The 17,435-nt window shown below is 34.3% G+C and overlaps 1 protein-coding gene across 1 annotated transcript; it reads right to left on the reverse strand.

Annotated features, from left to right (window-relative positions):
- Positions 1–1,472: 1,472 nt before the first annotated feature.
- LOC148605691 (stomatin-like) lies at positions 1,473–15,682 on the reverse strand. The gene is made up of 8 exons (XM_088548170.1): positions 15,578–15,682; positions 12,097–12,230; positions 9,296–9,368; positions 8,548–8,630; positions 6,796–6,999; positions 5,892–5,947; positions 4,542–4,620; positions 1,473–4,158 (listed from the first exon to the last, which is right to left on the reverse strand). The coding sequence occupies exons 1-8, from the start codon at positions 15,594–15,596 to the stop codon at positions 3,970–3,972; spliced, it is 837 nt and encodes a 278-aa protein (XP_088404296.1). The 5' UTR covers positions 15,597–15,682; the 3' UTR covers positions 1,473–3,969.
- Positions 15,683–17,435: the final 1,753 nt, after the last annotated feature.

Here is a 17,435-nt window from a genome sequence, read left to right on the forward strand (position 1 = left end):
TCATTCGGTTAAGTATTGAATCAAAATGAAATTAATTTCTCCTGGGTATTTGCATCATTTGTGTAGGGTTGTTGTTAATGTTTTACCCGATCTTATATTTTCGCTCGAAATATTTTGGGTTTTTCGCGGGCTTTCGTTTATATTATTCATTCAGCACGACGACGTCCTACTGATCGGTTCGGTTAAATTTTCGTTTTGCCACATACCCATGGATAAGAAAGGGAATGTGATACTAGCCAAGACATTTCTCTTCGAGATGTTTTAAGAGCTGTAAAAAAAACAAGGTGATATTAACTCTCAATTAAGACAAGAAGTAGCAGAACTTAAAAAATGAATTGCATGGTTCAGCGGTTTCTGTTGCATCCCAAGTTAAAAATCTAAAACAAGAGGAAGAGTACAAAATGAAGTACGACAGTAATAAGATACATTTTAATAGTAATTCAGAAATTCTCGCTGACCGAAATCAAGTTATTTGGGCTTTAGAGAACACAAAAAATGATTACTCTCAAGAAACCCTTCAGTGGTTTATCTCCTTACAGTTCATGTACAGGGATGAAGGGGGGCATCCATAGCTCTTGGGGACGGGGTATCCTTGGCTCCCGGGTAGGGGAACATGAAAACAACAAGTGTTGAAGATAAGGTTCAAACAATTAAGATGAAATAATATTTGTATGGTTTGTTGTAAGAACTAATAAGCATAATCATGTATTGTTTAGTTAAACTTAGCAAATGTTTAATGCTGATACTTGTAGTGACGTTTTTAGATTTCCTATAAAATCGGGGTGAAATAGACCAGTAGACTTATAAGTTTTTAATAGTATGTAATATGTCCTAAATATTGTGTGAGAAGTGAAAATGTTGGATTTTTTTTGCAATGCTAATAACACAATTTGAACCAATTTAATCTTCTTGTAGATCAGTTTTGTGTGAACACCAACTATGACCCGGAAGTGGTCATAATGGTTTAAAAATAAAACAACAACTAGATATCATTGAGATGGGAGCCATCTCTCTGAGCCCCGCTGTCAACGGTTCTCAAGAAATAGAGCGGACACAATTTGTTAAGAATGGACGAATGGACAGTACGACCGACAGACGGACCATTGATCTAGGAAGTTGTACAAATATTATGACATACCCTCTTTTATTGGTTAATATACTTGTCAAGCATAAACTTTGAAATCATAACAGTTCTCAAGATATAGAGCGGACACGATCTTTACCACAGGACATGGGGTTGTCAACTGAAACCAAAGTTTTTGACCTTGACCTTTGACCTAGGAAGTTGTACATACATTATGACACACCCTCTGGTGTTGGTTAATATACATGTTAAGTATAAAGTATGAAATCATAACGGTTCTCTAGATATACAGCGGACACCAATTTGTTACGGACTAACGGACAGACTGATCACTATAGGGCGACCCGCCTAAGGCCGGGCCCTAATAATAAAATAAATCTAAACAAAATGGACTTAAACAATTTTATTATCTTTAGAAACGAATACAAACGTAGGCAAAGATATTAAAACAACGATAAATACGAAACTATTTGATCTCAGTTTTACTTAAATACAGTTAATCATAAAACATAAGCACGAAAGATCCATGATGCAAATGGTAGGAGTGAACCCAAACAAATCAAAAGGGAGATCTTGAGTGAAAAGGCGGGTGCTAATGGCATTTTTTTATTGGTTTTGTTTTGCCACCCCCAACCTCACCCACCCTATCCCCCCCAAAAAAAAAATTAATCCCGAAACCAACAAAATTAATAAGTCATCTTAGAGTAAATCTGATACAAGCAAAATTAATTCGAATAAGTCAAGCCCTCTCTCCAACTTAATGAAGCGAGCGGAATATTCGGGTTTACAAGTAAAATTGACCAGAAACATAATACACATAGTACATAATAGAATATAAGTACACGAAACACATTCTCTAAAAAAAAACGAAAAAAAAAAAACTCAAAACAATCAACTTTATTTAATTGCAGATGATAAGTTTCGTTTATTGATGTGTTCTTCTAATTTAAAACCTCTTTTTTGTATTTTCGAGTTCATTTGAATATCGTTTAGGCTAAAAACCACTAATTCCACTTCCCATAGGCTTCTATGCTAATTTCACAATATTCAATGGCTTCTCTGGACTTTACCTTAACTTTAACCTGCAGAGGACTATATATCAGCATGATTCTACATATGTCAGCTTACAATCCTCAGAATGGCATGTGGGGTTAGCAGACTTGCAGTGCAGTACTGGTCACCGGAAGTGAAGTGTCTATAAATAGCATGGGAAATCCCAGTGTTTTCACAAGATAGGGGTATATTTAGAAATCATTATGGAGATTAGGCTTCACATCGCAAGAAGCAAAATGCACCTATAAAATGTACAGAAATGTTTTTCCTTTCAGAAACTGTTTAATTTTTTTTAAATGAGATGAGAACTTTTTTCACAGCACTATGAGGAACTGGGGTAATTTCTGCGTAGGACTATTTTTGTGTACGTTCCAAATGCTCATTGGTTGAATTGGTGGTCTGTAACCTAAACTTAGTGGGTTTTTTTTCATGAGAAATGTTTCAATCATAAATCACCCTGCACAATTCTTATAATTAACTGTACTTAATATCAATAAAAGTATAGATATGTTAAGGATTTACACTAATATTGATTGCACTGTTATTTCTTGTAACTAAAGCACATTGAAATTCAGCACTTACTATTACATGTATAAATAGCAAATTGAAGGCCCGAAAGCAGGGCCGGGTTTTCTGAGTGGGGGTGCGAACTGATCACTGATAAGCAATTTTACTTGCTTATCAGGTATGATTTCTCTCTAATTACTGGCTAAGATTTAAATCAAAGTTGTTTTTTTTTAGAGGGGGGCGATCGCATCATCCCATCCTCCCTTGGCTACGGCCTTGGGAAGAACACTTATGCATACATATTTGATCTAAAAGAAAACAATTTAGAAGGTAATATTTAAATATTCATCTATATAATACCCGTAGGCAAAAATTGGTGTTTTAAACCTTGTTAAGAAAACAAAGTCCAAAAACCGAAACGACTACATGTAACATTCAAATCAGTACTGATTTAAACTAATTTGCTTCAAAGCAAAACAAAAATTCAGAATAAGCCCCAATTATTGTCACTTCCTTCATACAAATAAAACAAATTACGGTCATCAATTCATTTTGAGTACCTTGAATGCCTCTTCCGATGCTATTTTGAAGATTTTATGTAAATATGTGACAGTCAGAGCTCAGTTATTACACAGGAAAGATGTTCTTCACTAAATAAGTCAAACTGTAAATTCATAAATTATTGCATGCAATACTTTTTTAAACTTTTTTCATTGAAGTCAATATTTCAATTTGAATCTTTGACAATTTGAGATTATAATCCCAAATTAGTTAGGTTAAAAATTCCATAATAGAAATTTTGATTATTGCAATTTTACATAAGTCACATCTTTGCAATACATGTAATAAAAATGCAATAATTTCTGAACTTACAGTATGCCAACTACCTAACAGGCAATATTTATGTACTGAATGAATTTTTGACTCGGCCCAGGGATCTACTGTAGGACTTAAGACATTCATGGCTTTGGACCCTCATCATGTCATATACTGGCCTCACTGAGCAACCATTTGGTTTTAAATTTAAAGTATAAAGCCAGAGCTAGAAATCTTTGGTAAAATTATCCAAGGTTAAGCCTAAGTTATGGTCATGTAACAGAGGTCTAAAGCTAAAGTAAAAGCAAAATGGCTAGGAAAGAAATTCTATAGGAACAGATTGATTTCCATTGATCAATAAAATTAAGTGGTTGCTCCTTTAGGGTCTTAATTTGTTGGTAGTCTGAGTATCACAATATAAAAAAAGAAAGTAAAGTTACAAGAAAAATACAAAATTTAACAATTATAACAGACTTTGCAGTAACATTTCAAATGAAATATTTAAAGTCTTATTTTGCTCCTAATCCTTTCAGAAGATCTATCGGCAGTGGGAAAACAATTGTGGAATTTTTCTCCGCAGAGATTGCACTCAATGTCTGCAGATATCTGAGCTGAATGGCAGCTGGTGACTGGGCCATGACGTCAGCGGCATCCTTCAGAGCACGTGATGCACGCTGTTCTCCTTCAGCAGCCAAAACCTAAAAAGAATAAAATTAAAAAAGGACTTAAAAATTCAGTTGATTAATAACAGTCTACTATATAGGTAGACTAGATCAGATTTTTTTCAGAGAGGGTTTGTTTCATGGAAAGGATTTTAATGTGACTGGGTGGTAGGTCTAAAACAGACCAAAATAGGGTTTAGAAATATACAGGGATTTCCAGGCTATTTCGATCAGTTCTGCTAATAAGAATACACGAAGTTAACCAAAGGGGAGTTTTCCAAACACCTGCACTCCACCCCCTGTATTCCCACACAGCCCTTATCAGAGCTTCCCAATAACCCTGCTCAACAAACAAACGTGGTCATTATAGATTAAAAAACAAAATTACAATGTACAGGTAGAACCAATGAAGCGTTTACCTTAGCGCGGGCTTCTCTTGCTGCTTCAGCCTCCGCAGCCATTGCTCTCTGTAACTGAACCGGAAGTCGGACATCTTTACTGCAAGGAGAGAGATTTTGGAAAATCATTGAAACGCAAAAAAAAAGAATCATTGATTATTCACGGTAAAAGAAGTCTGGCAAAGATTAACAAAACGACCAGACACTGTTGAACTCAAAGGGACCTGTGATGTTTATAGACAACGCTGTCTTGAACAGAGTGTGGTGGATTATAAGATAAACTCTTTTGGGCTTTCACTGGCATAAGTGAGTATGCACACATTCCACGTTCACTTTAAGAAATAAATATATTGACTATATCACTAACAAAAGCAGGACATGTAGAAGTTAATGATAACTGAAACATGGTTGAAGTACTTGGAGCTTTGGCTTACAAGAAGCTTAATATACATGTAAACAAGTACATGTATAATAAAAAGCTTTACGACATTAGACAATTAAACTCTGTTCACTTGAGGCAAGTATGGACACAATATTAGTGTTTGGACACACTTTTAACATAGGAACTGATAGTTCATTATGGACATAACAACTCATTCCGATACTGTAACAATATTGCACAGTATTTTGAAATTCAATTTAGAACCAAATTTCTACTTCAGGCCAATCAGGATACTTTCATGAATCCCTTTGTAACTCATTACCTCAAAAACAGTAAATGATAAAGTTAATGCTTTTAAAGCTCAGGTAGTGGCAGGGATTTTCATATGGAATCTAATAAAACAAAATTGCAAAGTTGCAAAAAAAAGTAAAAAAAAAACCAGACTTTGGTCCCTTATAACTTGGAAACCGTAAGAGATATCTGAAATCTGACTGAAATATGTAGGCAGGGATTTTCATGAGAATACTACAAATAAAAATTCAATATCAAGACCAGACATAAACAAGTTTATTTTTAGGGTATGGCCCCACTTTGCCACCCCAATAGACTGTCAATGCTAAATGCTATTTAAACTTAAAAAACTCAGTCAAAATTGACTGAGAAGTAAACTTTCTATACAAAAACCCTTTTTTACCCCTTTGACCCTTTTTGCAGAACGGTATGGGGAAGTGAACCCATTTTAAATAGCAAGCTTTCACGAGCAGCAAGTAACAATATATCAATCTATCAATCTATCAGAATTTCATGACATTTGGTCCACTACAACTAGAGTTATGTTACAAAAATGAAAATATAACATTATCGACGACGACAATGATGACAATATCGTATTACAATTTACATGATACGACCGCATTTTTGCAGTCCTATAAAATGTGTAGAAAGATACTTAATATGACCACTATAAATTGCTCTACTACTGGACTTACATTTCAACTCTCTCTACTTTGATTCCCCAGGGGTCTGTAGATTCATCCAAGATAGACTAAATAAATAAAAGAGTATTTTAAGAAGAAAGACCTTGACAGAACGTCATCAGTATCTTATGCAAAATATAGACCATTACAAGTACCAAGTACATTTATATAGAATTTTTTAGGGAGGGCAAAGTTCGTTTTACATCCCCCTCTTTGAAACTTTCCGTTATAATAAGGTATACAATGTATGTGCGCCCCCTCTCTTCTCCACTTATAACCTCTATGTGGATATGTCAAATCGACAGTATACATTTTGCACTTTACTTCTGAAATGGAACCTTAAAGGGGACACTTTTATCTTGTTAAAGGAAAAAAATGGAAAGTATAAAAAGTTACAGTTAAAAAATCAAACTGTATGACCTTTAAAAGAGGACCCCTGGATATGCATATACTATTTATGGTGACAACAAGTGTATTTAAAAGAATGGTTATCAAAACCCAAAGCCCACGAAGGCTCAAACTATTTCTATGATTATTCAAGCAGTCTTTTCAAATTCATGCATGATGACAAAATCCTATAAAATTCATTTATTTCAAAATTCAGAAACAATTACATACCTCATCACCAATTTTAGTGGTCATTTTTGAAATAAAAATTATTAAGATTGCATGAAATTGGCACTTTGCAAGAGTTATCATTCTTGATTTGTTTAATCTTAGTGGGAGACAAATGTATGGTTTTCTAAAAAAAAAATTGGAACTGTATATATAGAACTACAGTAAGCATACATAAATATATGTCGTATGTAGATTGAAAAAAAAATCGTTTGTTTGTTGCTTTTCACCATGTACATGTTTCATTTCTGATATTGGCAGAATCTGAATTTTACATGGATTAGTACTTAAACCCCCTTACCTGCATGGTATGAGCGATGGAGTCTCTGTCGGTCAAAATTTCAGCCATGTTTTTGGTTCCCAGTACATTTCTCAAAGTGGTTGCTGCCAACAATCTTGTAGAGTTGTTAGCGTTTTCAACATTACAGACAGACATGGACGGGTCGAAAATTCTACTGTAGATGACTGCGTCGACGGCAACAGTCACAGAGTCTTTGGTCAAGATCTGTAATGAATTACTTGGTAGTTTTATCATTTTGTCCCAAACACTTTACTTTTATTTAAAAAAAAAATGTTAAGGAATTTCACAATTTTAAAACAATTCAGTAAGAAGCTATCCGCTAAAGATCACAGGTTTTTTTTATTTCCTGGGTTTTTAATAGACACCCAATTTGTTTCAGATTTATTTTATTTCATTTTTTATTAAATCAGCATTAATTTGAAATGAATGAATTCTGTCATCTGTAAAGGTTTTCTATATAATAAGTATACAAGTACCGTTGATAAAGCACTCTATTTATCAAACTAATATGGACAATTTGGATTTGCAACTTCAACTGCCCTAAAACCAGGCTAAAATATCATAATTATAGAGAATGACAAAGAACACTATTTGAACTGGATTTACATTTATATTTCTTGGACCGTTAGAGAAGAGACTTGGAACTGCAACATTTACCAGTATATGAATCAAGGGCGTTTACCTGTATAAGCGAAAAGGGTTCGTGGGGGACCCGTGGGTCTTGGGCCGAAACCTAACTCCCATTTGATGAAAAACTACAATAATTTTAGGCAAAACTTGGGCAAATCTGAGCAAATAAAAGCCTAAATCCCCTTTTTTCTGTAACCCCTCTGAAACTCTCCTTTTTTTCAAAATCTCTAGGTCCGCCCTGTATGTACATGTATATACCCACGAGTCTGATTCTCACATAGAAATGTATTTGACACATAAAAAATGTTACACCAACAATGAGACAGCTGTGTTTATTATATAAATCATTACTGTGGTCCATTATAAAACACAACATTTATAGCAACACATGCATTTTAACCATTGTAATAGGTCTTGACGATTGTATACATAGTTTTATACACGAAGTTGCTTTTCTATCTACATTTCTTTAAATGAGTTTATATATAATACAATGTTTTACTCAATTATCCCACACTTAATGAGAAGATCTGTTCTGGGTTACAGTACTATTTACCACTGTGCTAGCTTATAGAGGATGCAAAAAATCACAAGGCATCATCACTACTGATTGCAAATTCGCGAAGCTCTTGACGATACGCTGTACCAATTTGCAGTCTGAAAGATGTGTGGTTTACTACAGACTGTGGCTGAGGCATAAAATATTTGACAATAACGATCGATGTCTCGTTGGAAAAGGAAAGTCTCAGTGAAACGGATGGGGCCCATTGCAACGAGCGATCATGACTTTCCGATCAATTTAAGATAGTATCGATTGTATTCTTTCGCCCTTAACCTTCGTATTTATTAAACTTGAGGAAATGAACACATGCATACATGTAATGACTACAAGTTTTTAATATTTTCGCAGATATCAAATGGTTTACTACAGACTGTGGCTGAGGCATAAAATATTTGACAAAGCAAATAAACACATTTTGTGAAAGACTTTGGTCATATTCCATTTCGTTCGGAACCATTTGACCATTCCAGAAACAGTAAAACTGAAAAATAATCCCCTTAATCAATCGGAACTATTCGGCCATTTCCCCTACAGTAAGAATAACGGATTCCGTTTCTTACCTCTTGAGGTGGTATATCAAAAGATACTGTTCTAAGGTCAACCTTCTTAAACTCATCTATACATGGCAGAATGAAAAACATACCTATAAAACAGAAATTAATAATAATTATTCTTCGTCGTTTAAAATCACGCTATAATTACCAAAATATGTTTTCGCTTATTTAGTACAAATTTGTAAGATGATATTAGATTTTAAGGCTGTATCATGAATCACTCATATATGTACTTACTCAATTTAAAATTACTTGGACAGACAACAATATTCACATAATTTTTACGGTTGGCCTGGTCTATTTTTTTCTTCAAGTTATTTAGGTAAATAAACAACGAAAGTTGCAGTAACTGGGATTAGATAGGAAACGTGCACTTTATCCAATTACAGTTCAAGATGTCCCATTCAAATCAAATTTTTTTTTACAAAGAATGTTTCATATTTTCACGAATGGACCATTGAAATTCTTACTATGATGAAAATGACACATTCTCAAAGTTTTATTCCCAATCACTGAAGTTGAGACAGCAACACTTGCCACTTTTTGCTTTGTTTTGTACAACTACGGCCGGAGCGGATCCAGACACTTTGAAAAAAGAGGTATGCCATGCAGCCGGAAGTCTTCAGAAAAAGTGGTGCATGGACATTAAATGTATTTACCATTTTTTTTGGTCAATTTTACATATGAAAATGGCAAATTTTCATATTCCCTGCAACCCCGATCCACCACTGCACGGTCATAGTTAAAAACTTACCAGGACCCTTTGCCCCTCCTGGCAGTACTCGACCTAGTCGGAATATTACAGCTCGTTCATATTCTGCAACGATCTGCAAAAGAAAATGCATTGTTTTAGTTGTATGTGTCAGAGTGCCAATCAAGGTACTCCTATCTTTCACAAGCAAGAGACCGATATCATTTGTATCATAATTCCAATGACATCGTTCAAAATAACGATCGATGTCTCGTTGGAAAAGGAAAGTCTCAGTGAAACGGATGGGACCCATTGCAACGAGCGATCATGACTTTCCGATCAATTTAAGATAGTATCGATTGTATTCTTTCGCACTAAACCTTCGTATTTATTAAACTTGAGAAAAATGAACACATGCATACATGTAATGACTACAAGTTTTTAATATTTTCGCAGATATCAAATTGGGGAATGATAACATTTAAAAAAATTCTTGTAAACCCCTTAAAAGTACAACTTGAAACTGTAGAAATACAAAAAATAACAGAAATGTGTACTGAATCTTAGGAAAGTGGCTTATATATAATTTATAAGAGCTACAGTATGATAATTTTAACGTTCAAAACTTTTTAGGAGATTCTAAACTACATATATCATGAAAACAAAGCATTGTGCTCACGTAACCCCGAAATTAAGTTCCATTCCGCTGTAATTTAACAATGTAATGCTTTTATATTAAAATAGAAATCAAAGGCTATTTAAAAGCTATTTTTAAGCTTTTTTTTTTAAATTCACTTTCTTATTGACGCGTATTTATATTGACGTAAAAAATGTCTAGTGACCTGGAAACATTTTGGATCTAGCTTCATGCAGATAGTTTTTAACCTTCTATTAAAAAAAACAAGTCACGGACTACTTTACGTATGGTGTGCAAATGACACATTTATTCCCGAGATTTTATAAAAAGGAGGAAGGCTATAACTTGCTCGTTTTGCCCCATCTGAACGAAATTAAAAAAAAGTTCAAAACAAATGTGGGTTTAATCTTCTGTATTTATTATGCATACGTATATTATTTATTCAAGCATACACTGTTCATTAGAAAAAAAGGAAGAGATATTGGCAAACGCAACAAATGCATCATCGTATAACTTTCATAAAAATAGTGAATAGGTAACAGAAATGAACGGCCTACTGGGGCTACATGAGTATAGTTTACATACAAATATAAAATATGACCAACATTGTCAAACACTATTAACTTAAGCCGAACCATTCACTTCTAACCAAGTATCATGTTGCAAGCGCAGCATACAACTTGGAAATAGTGGACATACATCTAAAATCGACAAAATTGGATTAAGGCAACAAAAAATCACCATAAAACATGCGTTAAGTAAGTAAATGTATATTAGTGTACTTTCAGTAATGGGTTTGTTGTAGATACATGTAAGTCTATAGCTAATAATGATCATATAAGACATTTGTCACTAATCACTGTGCAAAAATTAATTTAAATAATTTCAGTAGTGGATGTGATTGTATGAATAGACATCAATCTTAGACATGCTTCAATAAAGTGTTGTTTTTTTTTTTTGCAAAACTGTTCAGATTACATTACCCCTAGCACTGAAGCCTACCATTATTTTAAAATTACGTCAAACGTACAGACGACAATTTCTAGACCGTATAGTTGGCAAGAACTTTAAGATATAAACTGTGATATTTTATAAAGAGCAAAAACAAATAGCCCTTAAATAGTGCATAAAAACTAATTCATTTTGAAGAGGCTGTCCATGTAAAAATCAGGCAGATCCTATGATATTGTAGGCACAGGGCATATTTATCCCTCAGAATGTTTTGTTCCATGTAATGTTTATATCATATGTATGTCAAATAGTACAAAGAGATTTTAAAGTTCTCTTACATGTAAAAAAAATAATCAGTTGTCTCTCTTTTTCAATGAATTTCAATGCTTTCTATGTATTTTTTTTTCTCTCTTTAACCATTGCAGTTAATCAAAAACCAATGTACAACTTTCAGAAAGGATGTATTTTTGATAAGAAATGAATAAAAAATTTTGAAAACAAAATTTATCATGTGCAATCCAGTGCCAGGATTTTGAATGGACAGCCTCTTTACCTTTAATGAAATTCCTATTGCATATAAAATGTCCATTGTCATAGCAGTATTGTACATTACATTTAAACCACTTCTATTAAAGAATTTTCGACGAACGATTCATGATTTGCGATAAAATTGTGCCATATATTTTTTACATAGTCGATATATTAGTTCAATACTCATAACAAAATTACCAAGAGTAAATGTCATTTTGTGTGTGTGAACTATTACCACTTTTTTGTTTCCATGTAATTTCTAAATATGAATTCAAGGCATTCGATCGTTGGTCTGCAATGGAATCATCAGAAAATGTTTACCCCCCCCCCCCACACACACACCCTCGGATAGTTAGTAAAGATCGCGTGTTAAATACTAGGTGCAATTCAGATCTGTGCTGAAAAAAATATGACCTAGACAGTCATTTCTGATTCACAAATACATATAACTGTACCAGTGTGGGTCTTCGGGTTGCTCAAGTTATGTTAAATGTTAATGAAGAGCTACGTCATCAGTCACATGACACAATCGTCCCTATTTAACTTGTCTGCATAAAGAAACAATAGCCTTCCATCCAAGTTTAATGGGAATTTCTTAAAACATTTTATTTTTCTGTAAATGTCGGCAAATGGAAAAACACCTATCTTTTTTATATTATGCCACAGACTCAGGAATGTTCATTGGGTGATTAAGAGTCGTGCTTGCATTAGTAGAAATTTAAAAATGAAGCGTAACGTGTTTTGCCTTGATGGTCATACAGAGTGAAAATGGGAAGAACAGTGCAACCATAAAATATGAAAATCCCATTAAAATACATCCACAACATCCTAAACCAGAATCTCCGGCCTCCTGGTTGGCCAAATTCTGCTGAGAATAACCTGGAAAAAAAATCACAATTTATAAGGCCAAATAAAAATATATCTGTTTCCTGCTACTCTACCTACCCTATTTTATGGTGCCTACTCTGAACATGTTATGGCCATTAAGGCTCATTCAAGGTCACCGTTAAAGTATAGATTTAGGGCTCCGCCACAGGAGGCTAAATTGCCCGACCCTACCCATCTCTCCCTCTTTCCAATGACAATCAAAATTTCTTGACCCTATTATCCTTGTGCCCCATCCCATTTTTCATTTCATCATCATTTCATGTTCATCGCCTGAATATAGCTGAAATATTGCTGCTCGGGCGTTAAACCCCAACAAACAAAACAAAAGCCTATGTCGGTTTTTAAAAAAGCTCATTAAAACTGGTGTTCCTGTATGTTATTTCAGGAAAGTAAGAAAAAAATACCTTTGTTATTATATATAGACTGACGGCAATCATACTGATATTTAACCTTAAAGTTGACCTCCCCGGCAATTTTAGTTAAATAGATTAAATGTCGACAAAATGTAAGTAAGTGATTAGTACATGTCTATATTGTTGCCGTTGCGTTTTATTTTCTATTTAAACTCCACGTAAAATGACCTTAAGTTGATCTTGAGAGCAAGTTCAAACTTTCTTCTCTACGTCATCTTATGCTTATAATATGATTTCGCGCCAATTCAATGACTTGATTAAATGGCCTTGCACTAGAAAAGAACGTTTGTTAATATAATTTAAATCGCCATATACATTTAATTTATCAAAAATCATTTTATTGTCATGATTTAATAAAGTTCTGAAATTAAGACTGGACCTATACAACATACAACTGAAGCCTTCACGCAATACTTTTTATTTTTATCTACTTTATAAAAAGATAGGGTTATATATTTGCATGATGTACTATACGATTGCATGCTGGTCTCAGTGACTTTGATTGTCTCGCTTTTTAAGTGTCCCCTCCTGTTCGGCTGAAGTAGAAAATAATTCAGAACCAAAAAAGCTGGGGTAAACTGTTCATGCTTTTATACTTAGGGGATATTGCATGATTTAGAGATAATTTACTTTGGGATGTTTCGATGTTTATTGAAAGAAATATCAGACAACAGGAGCGAAACATATAGTACATAACAATAGGGAAACAGTCTGTATTCGGAGGTAAATGCAAGGTAACAAAGTCACCGCCGTGATTTTAAGTGGGAAGAATTTGGTTAAAAGAAATAACAACACAATCCTGTCATTTCTGTATTTTTATACATGTATTTAAAGAGCTTTGGACACTTCAGGGCAAAACAAACGTGTAAAGAGGTAGCATTATAAATGCACGTAGTCGTGTACTGTAACTAAAAAATACGTTTGAACATTTTTCTACACACAACCCCTAAGGGTGTTCTAAAAGTTTTTATATTCAGTTATATATCATATATTTTGTGATATGGAATTTTAAAGATAGTACAGCATCTTGGCTCACAAACTTAAATACAAATTGCAAAAAAGTAGTTGAACAGACTGTATTGGAAATACATTCCTCCTAATGTAAAAAAAAAATAGAACAAAAATGAGAGATTCAGATTTGTCATTATGGGGTTTGAAAGAGTTGTCAATTCTTTTTTGTCGGCAAGCAGTTGTGAAACCTTTCATTCATTCTTCTCGCAAATCCGCGTGCAACTTTCAATTTCAACTTACTAAATTTCACAAGCCAGCTTGGTCGAAGTCAACCCTTCATAACACTGAATATGACGTGACAAATTGGCAGAAGTGACTTGGGATGTAAAAGACAAAAAAAACAATAATGTCAAATGTCATTTGAACACTAGTCAGGAAATCATGGCCTGTCATCATGGTGCGTGCTCAATTTGCTCTTGCCAAATGCAAATTTTACTTGCCTTTGGCGAGTGATGGCTAGTCAGAGGAGGTTTCATACACTGTGTTTTAAGGTTCGGTCATCAAAATGATTATGCAAGCACAACATTGAAACATTTAGTCTGAGAAAAGTGTCAAATTTGGTCAATGGGATATTTGTGCATGCATCAATGAGTACATTAAGAAGAATTTAAAAAAAACACACTGATAACCATATACCTGCTGATACTGAATATCATAAGGGGTGGATCCAGGATTTCAGGTTCGGCCGAAAGTAGAATTAAAGCGAGAGAAGACAATTTAGGGGGTAGATTTTTTGGAAAGTCAAGATGTTATTGAAGTAAAAAGACATTTGTCTGCAACCTGTGATTCTGTGCCTGATCATGACGTGTGTTTTATAACACTGAGCAAAAAAATGCCGAAAATATCTTCAAAATTTCTATGGCTGGAAATACACATTTTGTCAACAGAAATACTCTTTTTTAAGATTGATTGATTGATTATTGTGGTTTAAGCCAGAGCAGCAATATTTCAGCTAGTTTCAGGCGATGAACATGAAATGTATGCTAAAATGAACATGAAATGATGATGATGACAAAATAAAAAAGGGATGGGTCACAAGGGTAATAGGGTCAATAAATTTTGATTGCCACAAGAAAAAGAGAGGAATAGGTAGGGTCGGGCAATTTAGCCTCCTGTAGCGGAGCGCAAAGGTTTCTACTCCTATCGAATACCACAGCAGGTTTCTTTAACGTGCAAGGAACGTGGCATCTTTCCCAACACCGTGCACCGCTATGGTTCCCGGTCAGGTTTTCCGTATTATAGCCTGACATCCCCAGCATATAACACGCCAGGGGTACCCCATTCCACCACCTGGGGCATACAACCGAGTTAATTGCTCTGTGTGCAGAGCGCCTACCCCATGGCTAGGTTTTTTTTTTAAACAAATAAAAGTAAACTGTGTATGCAGTGTATTTCATAACAACAAGAAGACGTTTCCGCTAAACATGAATTTGTTGCGGTATATTTGTACGTACGTGAACAGAAGCATGCAGGATGCGAGTTCATAGTACAAATCCACTTATGATATATATAAGTATCTTAAAATGTCAAATAGCGGTAAATCATAATTATCATGTATATGCAGACATCATCACTTCCCTTATGAGTAGACCTGATCATAGCAGCCACACCCATCGGGCCTAAATGCAGTGATGTAGGATTGAGCTTTCTTGCGCATTTCATGTTATCTAAAACATATCTGATCACCGTTCAACACTAAAGATCATAACTTGTTTGTTTACAAAATGTCTGTTGTAACGGTTGTTTATTAGTGTGTTACGTGTAACTTCATTTGTCGTTTGTTAACGAACTTAGAAACAGTCGATAAACTTGAATAGTTACAAAAATATATGCAACGTGTTTCGTGTGATGCCATCAATTGATATTTGTATGAAAATTTCTACTAAATAGTCAAAATATCAACAATTTGCCTACCTTTATTATAATTATCCATTTTAACGATTCGCTAGTGACCAAGATTAATCAAAGATTGAACACACGGTTATTTTCACCTGTACTCTGTGACGTCACGGGTATATAATTCCCGATACGAAAATGCGGCCACTTATAAACAGGTAAATTTCACAATTTATAATTGCGTATAGACACCTCACAAAACCCGAATTTCTGAACCCTAATACGACGTCACTAGGCTAGTCATATGATACACAAACTTAGTACATTTCGAAATTACTTATATATTGGCCTCGTGACACGGTTGCTTAACAAACATGAAAACACTCAGGTAAAAAGCGGATCTATATCTGATATAAAAGGGCTATAAATATATTATTGTAATTATTTAAGTTGATCTGAACGTGTTTTAAATATTTTATTGGCATATTTAATGTGTACAAATGAAAAAAATAAAATATAACTACGTTTCCCGCTTATGATATTTTTGTTTGACGAATTTCAATAGTTATTATCAAATATCACCTTCTACATTTTTGTAAGGACTTAAATATACAGGGAAAATTGACCAAACAAAAAAGAAAAAAGAAAAACAAATAGATCCGCGCCTACAAATTAAACCAAAAAGTTTCAAAAAGCAGGTGCGGATCCAAGGACTGGTGTGCTGGGGGTACGCCCCCCCCCCCCCACCTAAATCGGTTAGAAAAAAATTTTCACCACAAGTTTCACCCCATAATATATTTTGCTTTGATTTGCATGTTAATTCAATTAGCGCCCCTCCTCCTAAACTCAAATCTTGTATCCGCCCCTGATAAGTGTACGGGGTTGACCAGCCACGATAACATTATATATTACCAGCTAAATAAATTTTCTGGACAATGCACATCCATCAGGTAAACAATGTATTTATAATTTCATTCGGTTAAGTATTGAATCAAAATGAAATTAATTTCTCCTGGGTATTTGCATCATTTGTGTAGGGTTGTTGTTAATGTTTTACCCGATCTTATATTTTCGCTCGAAATATTTTGGGTTTTTCGCGGGCTTTCGTTTATATTATTCATTCAGCACGACGACGTCCTACTGATCGGTTCGGTTAAATTTTCGTTTTGCCACATACCCATGGATAAGAAAGGGAATGTGATACTAGCCAAGACATTTCTCTTCGAGATGTTTTAAGAGCTGTAAAAAAAAACAAGGTGATATTAACTCTCAATTAAGACAAGAAGTAGCAGAACTTAAAAAATGAATTGCATGGTTCCGCGGTTTCTGTTGCATCCCAAGTTAAAAATCTAAAACAAGAGGAAGAGTACAAAATGAAGTACGACAGTAATAAGATACATTTTAATAGTAATTCAGAAATTCTCGCTGACCTAAATCAAGTTATTTGGGCTTTAGAGAACACAAAAAATGATTACTCTCAAGAAACCCTTCAGTGGTTTATCTCCTTACAGTTCATGTACAGGGATGAAGGGGGGCATCCATAGCTCTTGGGGACGGGGTATCCTTGGCTCCCGGGTAGGGGAACATGAAAACAACAAGTGTTGAAGATAAGGTTCAAACAATTAAGATGAAATAATATTTGTATGGTTTGTTGTAAGAACTAATAAGCATAATCATGTATTGTTTAGTTAAACTTAGCAAATGTTTAATGCTGATACTTGTAGTGACGTTTTTAGATTTCCTATAAAATCGGGGTGAAATAGACCAGTAGACTTATAAGTTTTTAATAGTATGTAATATGTCCTAAATATTGTGTGAGAAGTGAAAATGTTGGATTTTTTTTGCAATGCTAATAACACAATTTGAACCAATTTAATCTTCTTGTAGATCAGTTTTGTGTGAACACCAACTATGACCCGGAAGTGGTCATAATGGT

The sequence above is a fragment of the Perna viridis genome, chromosome 10 (genome assembly GCF_037379345.1).
Source record: "Perna viridis isolate PV_CMFRI_1.1 ecotype Kerala chromosome 10, ASM3737934v1, whole genome shotgun sequence".
In the NCBI taxonomy this organism is placed as follows: Eukaryota; Metazoa; Mollusca; class Bivalvia; order Mytilida; family Mytilidae; genus Perna; species Perna viridis.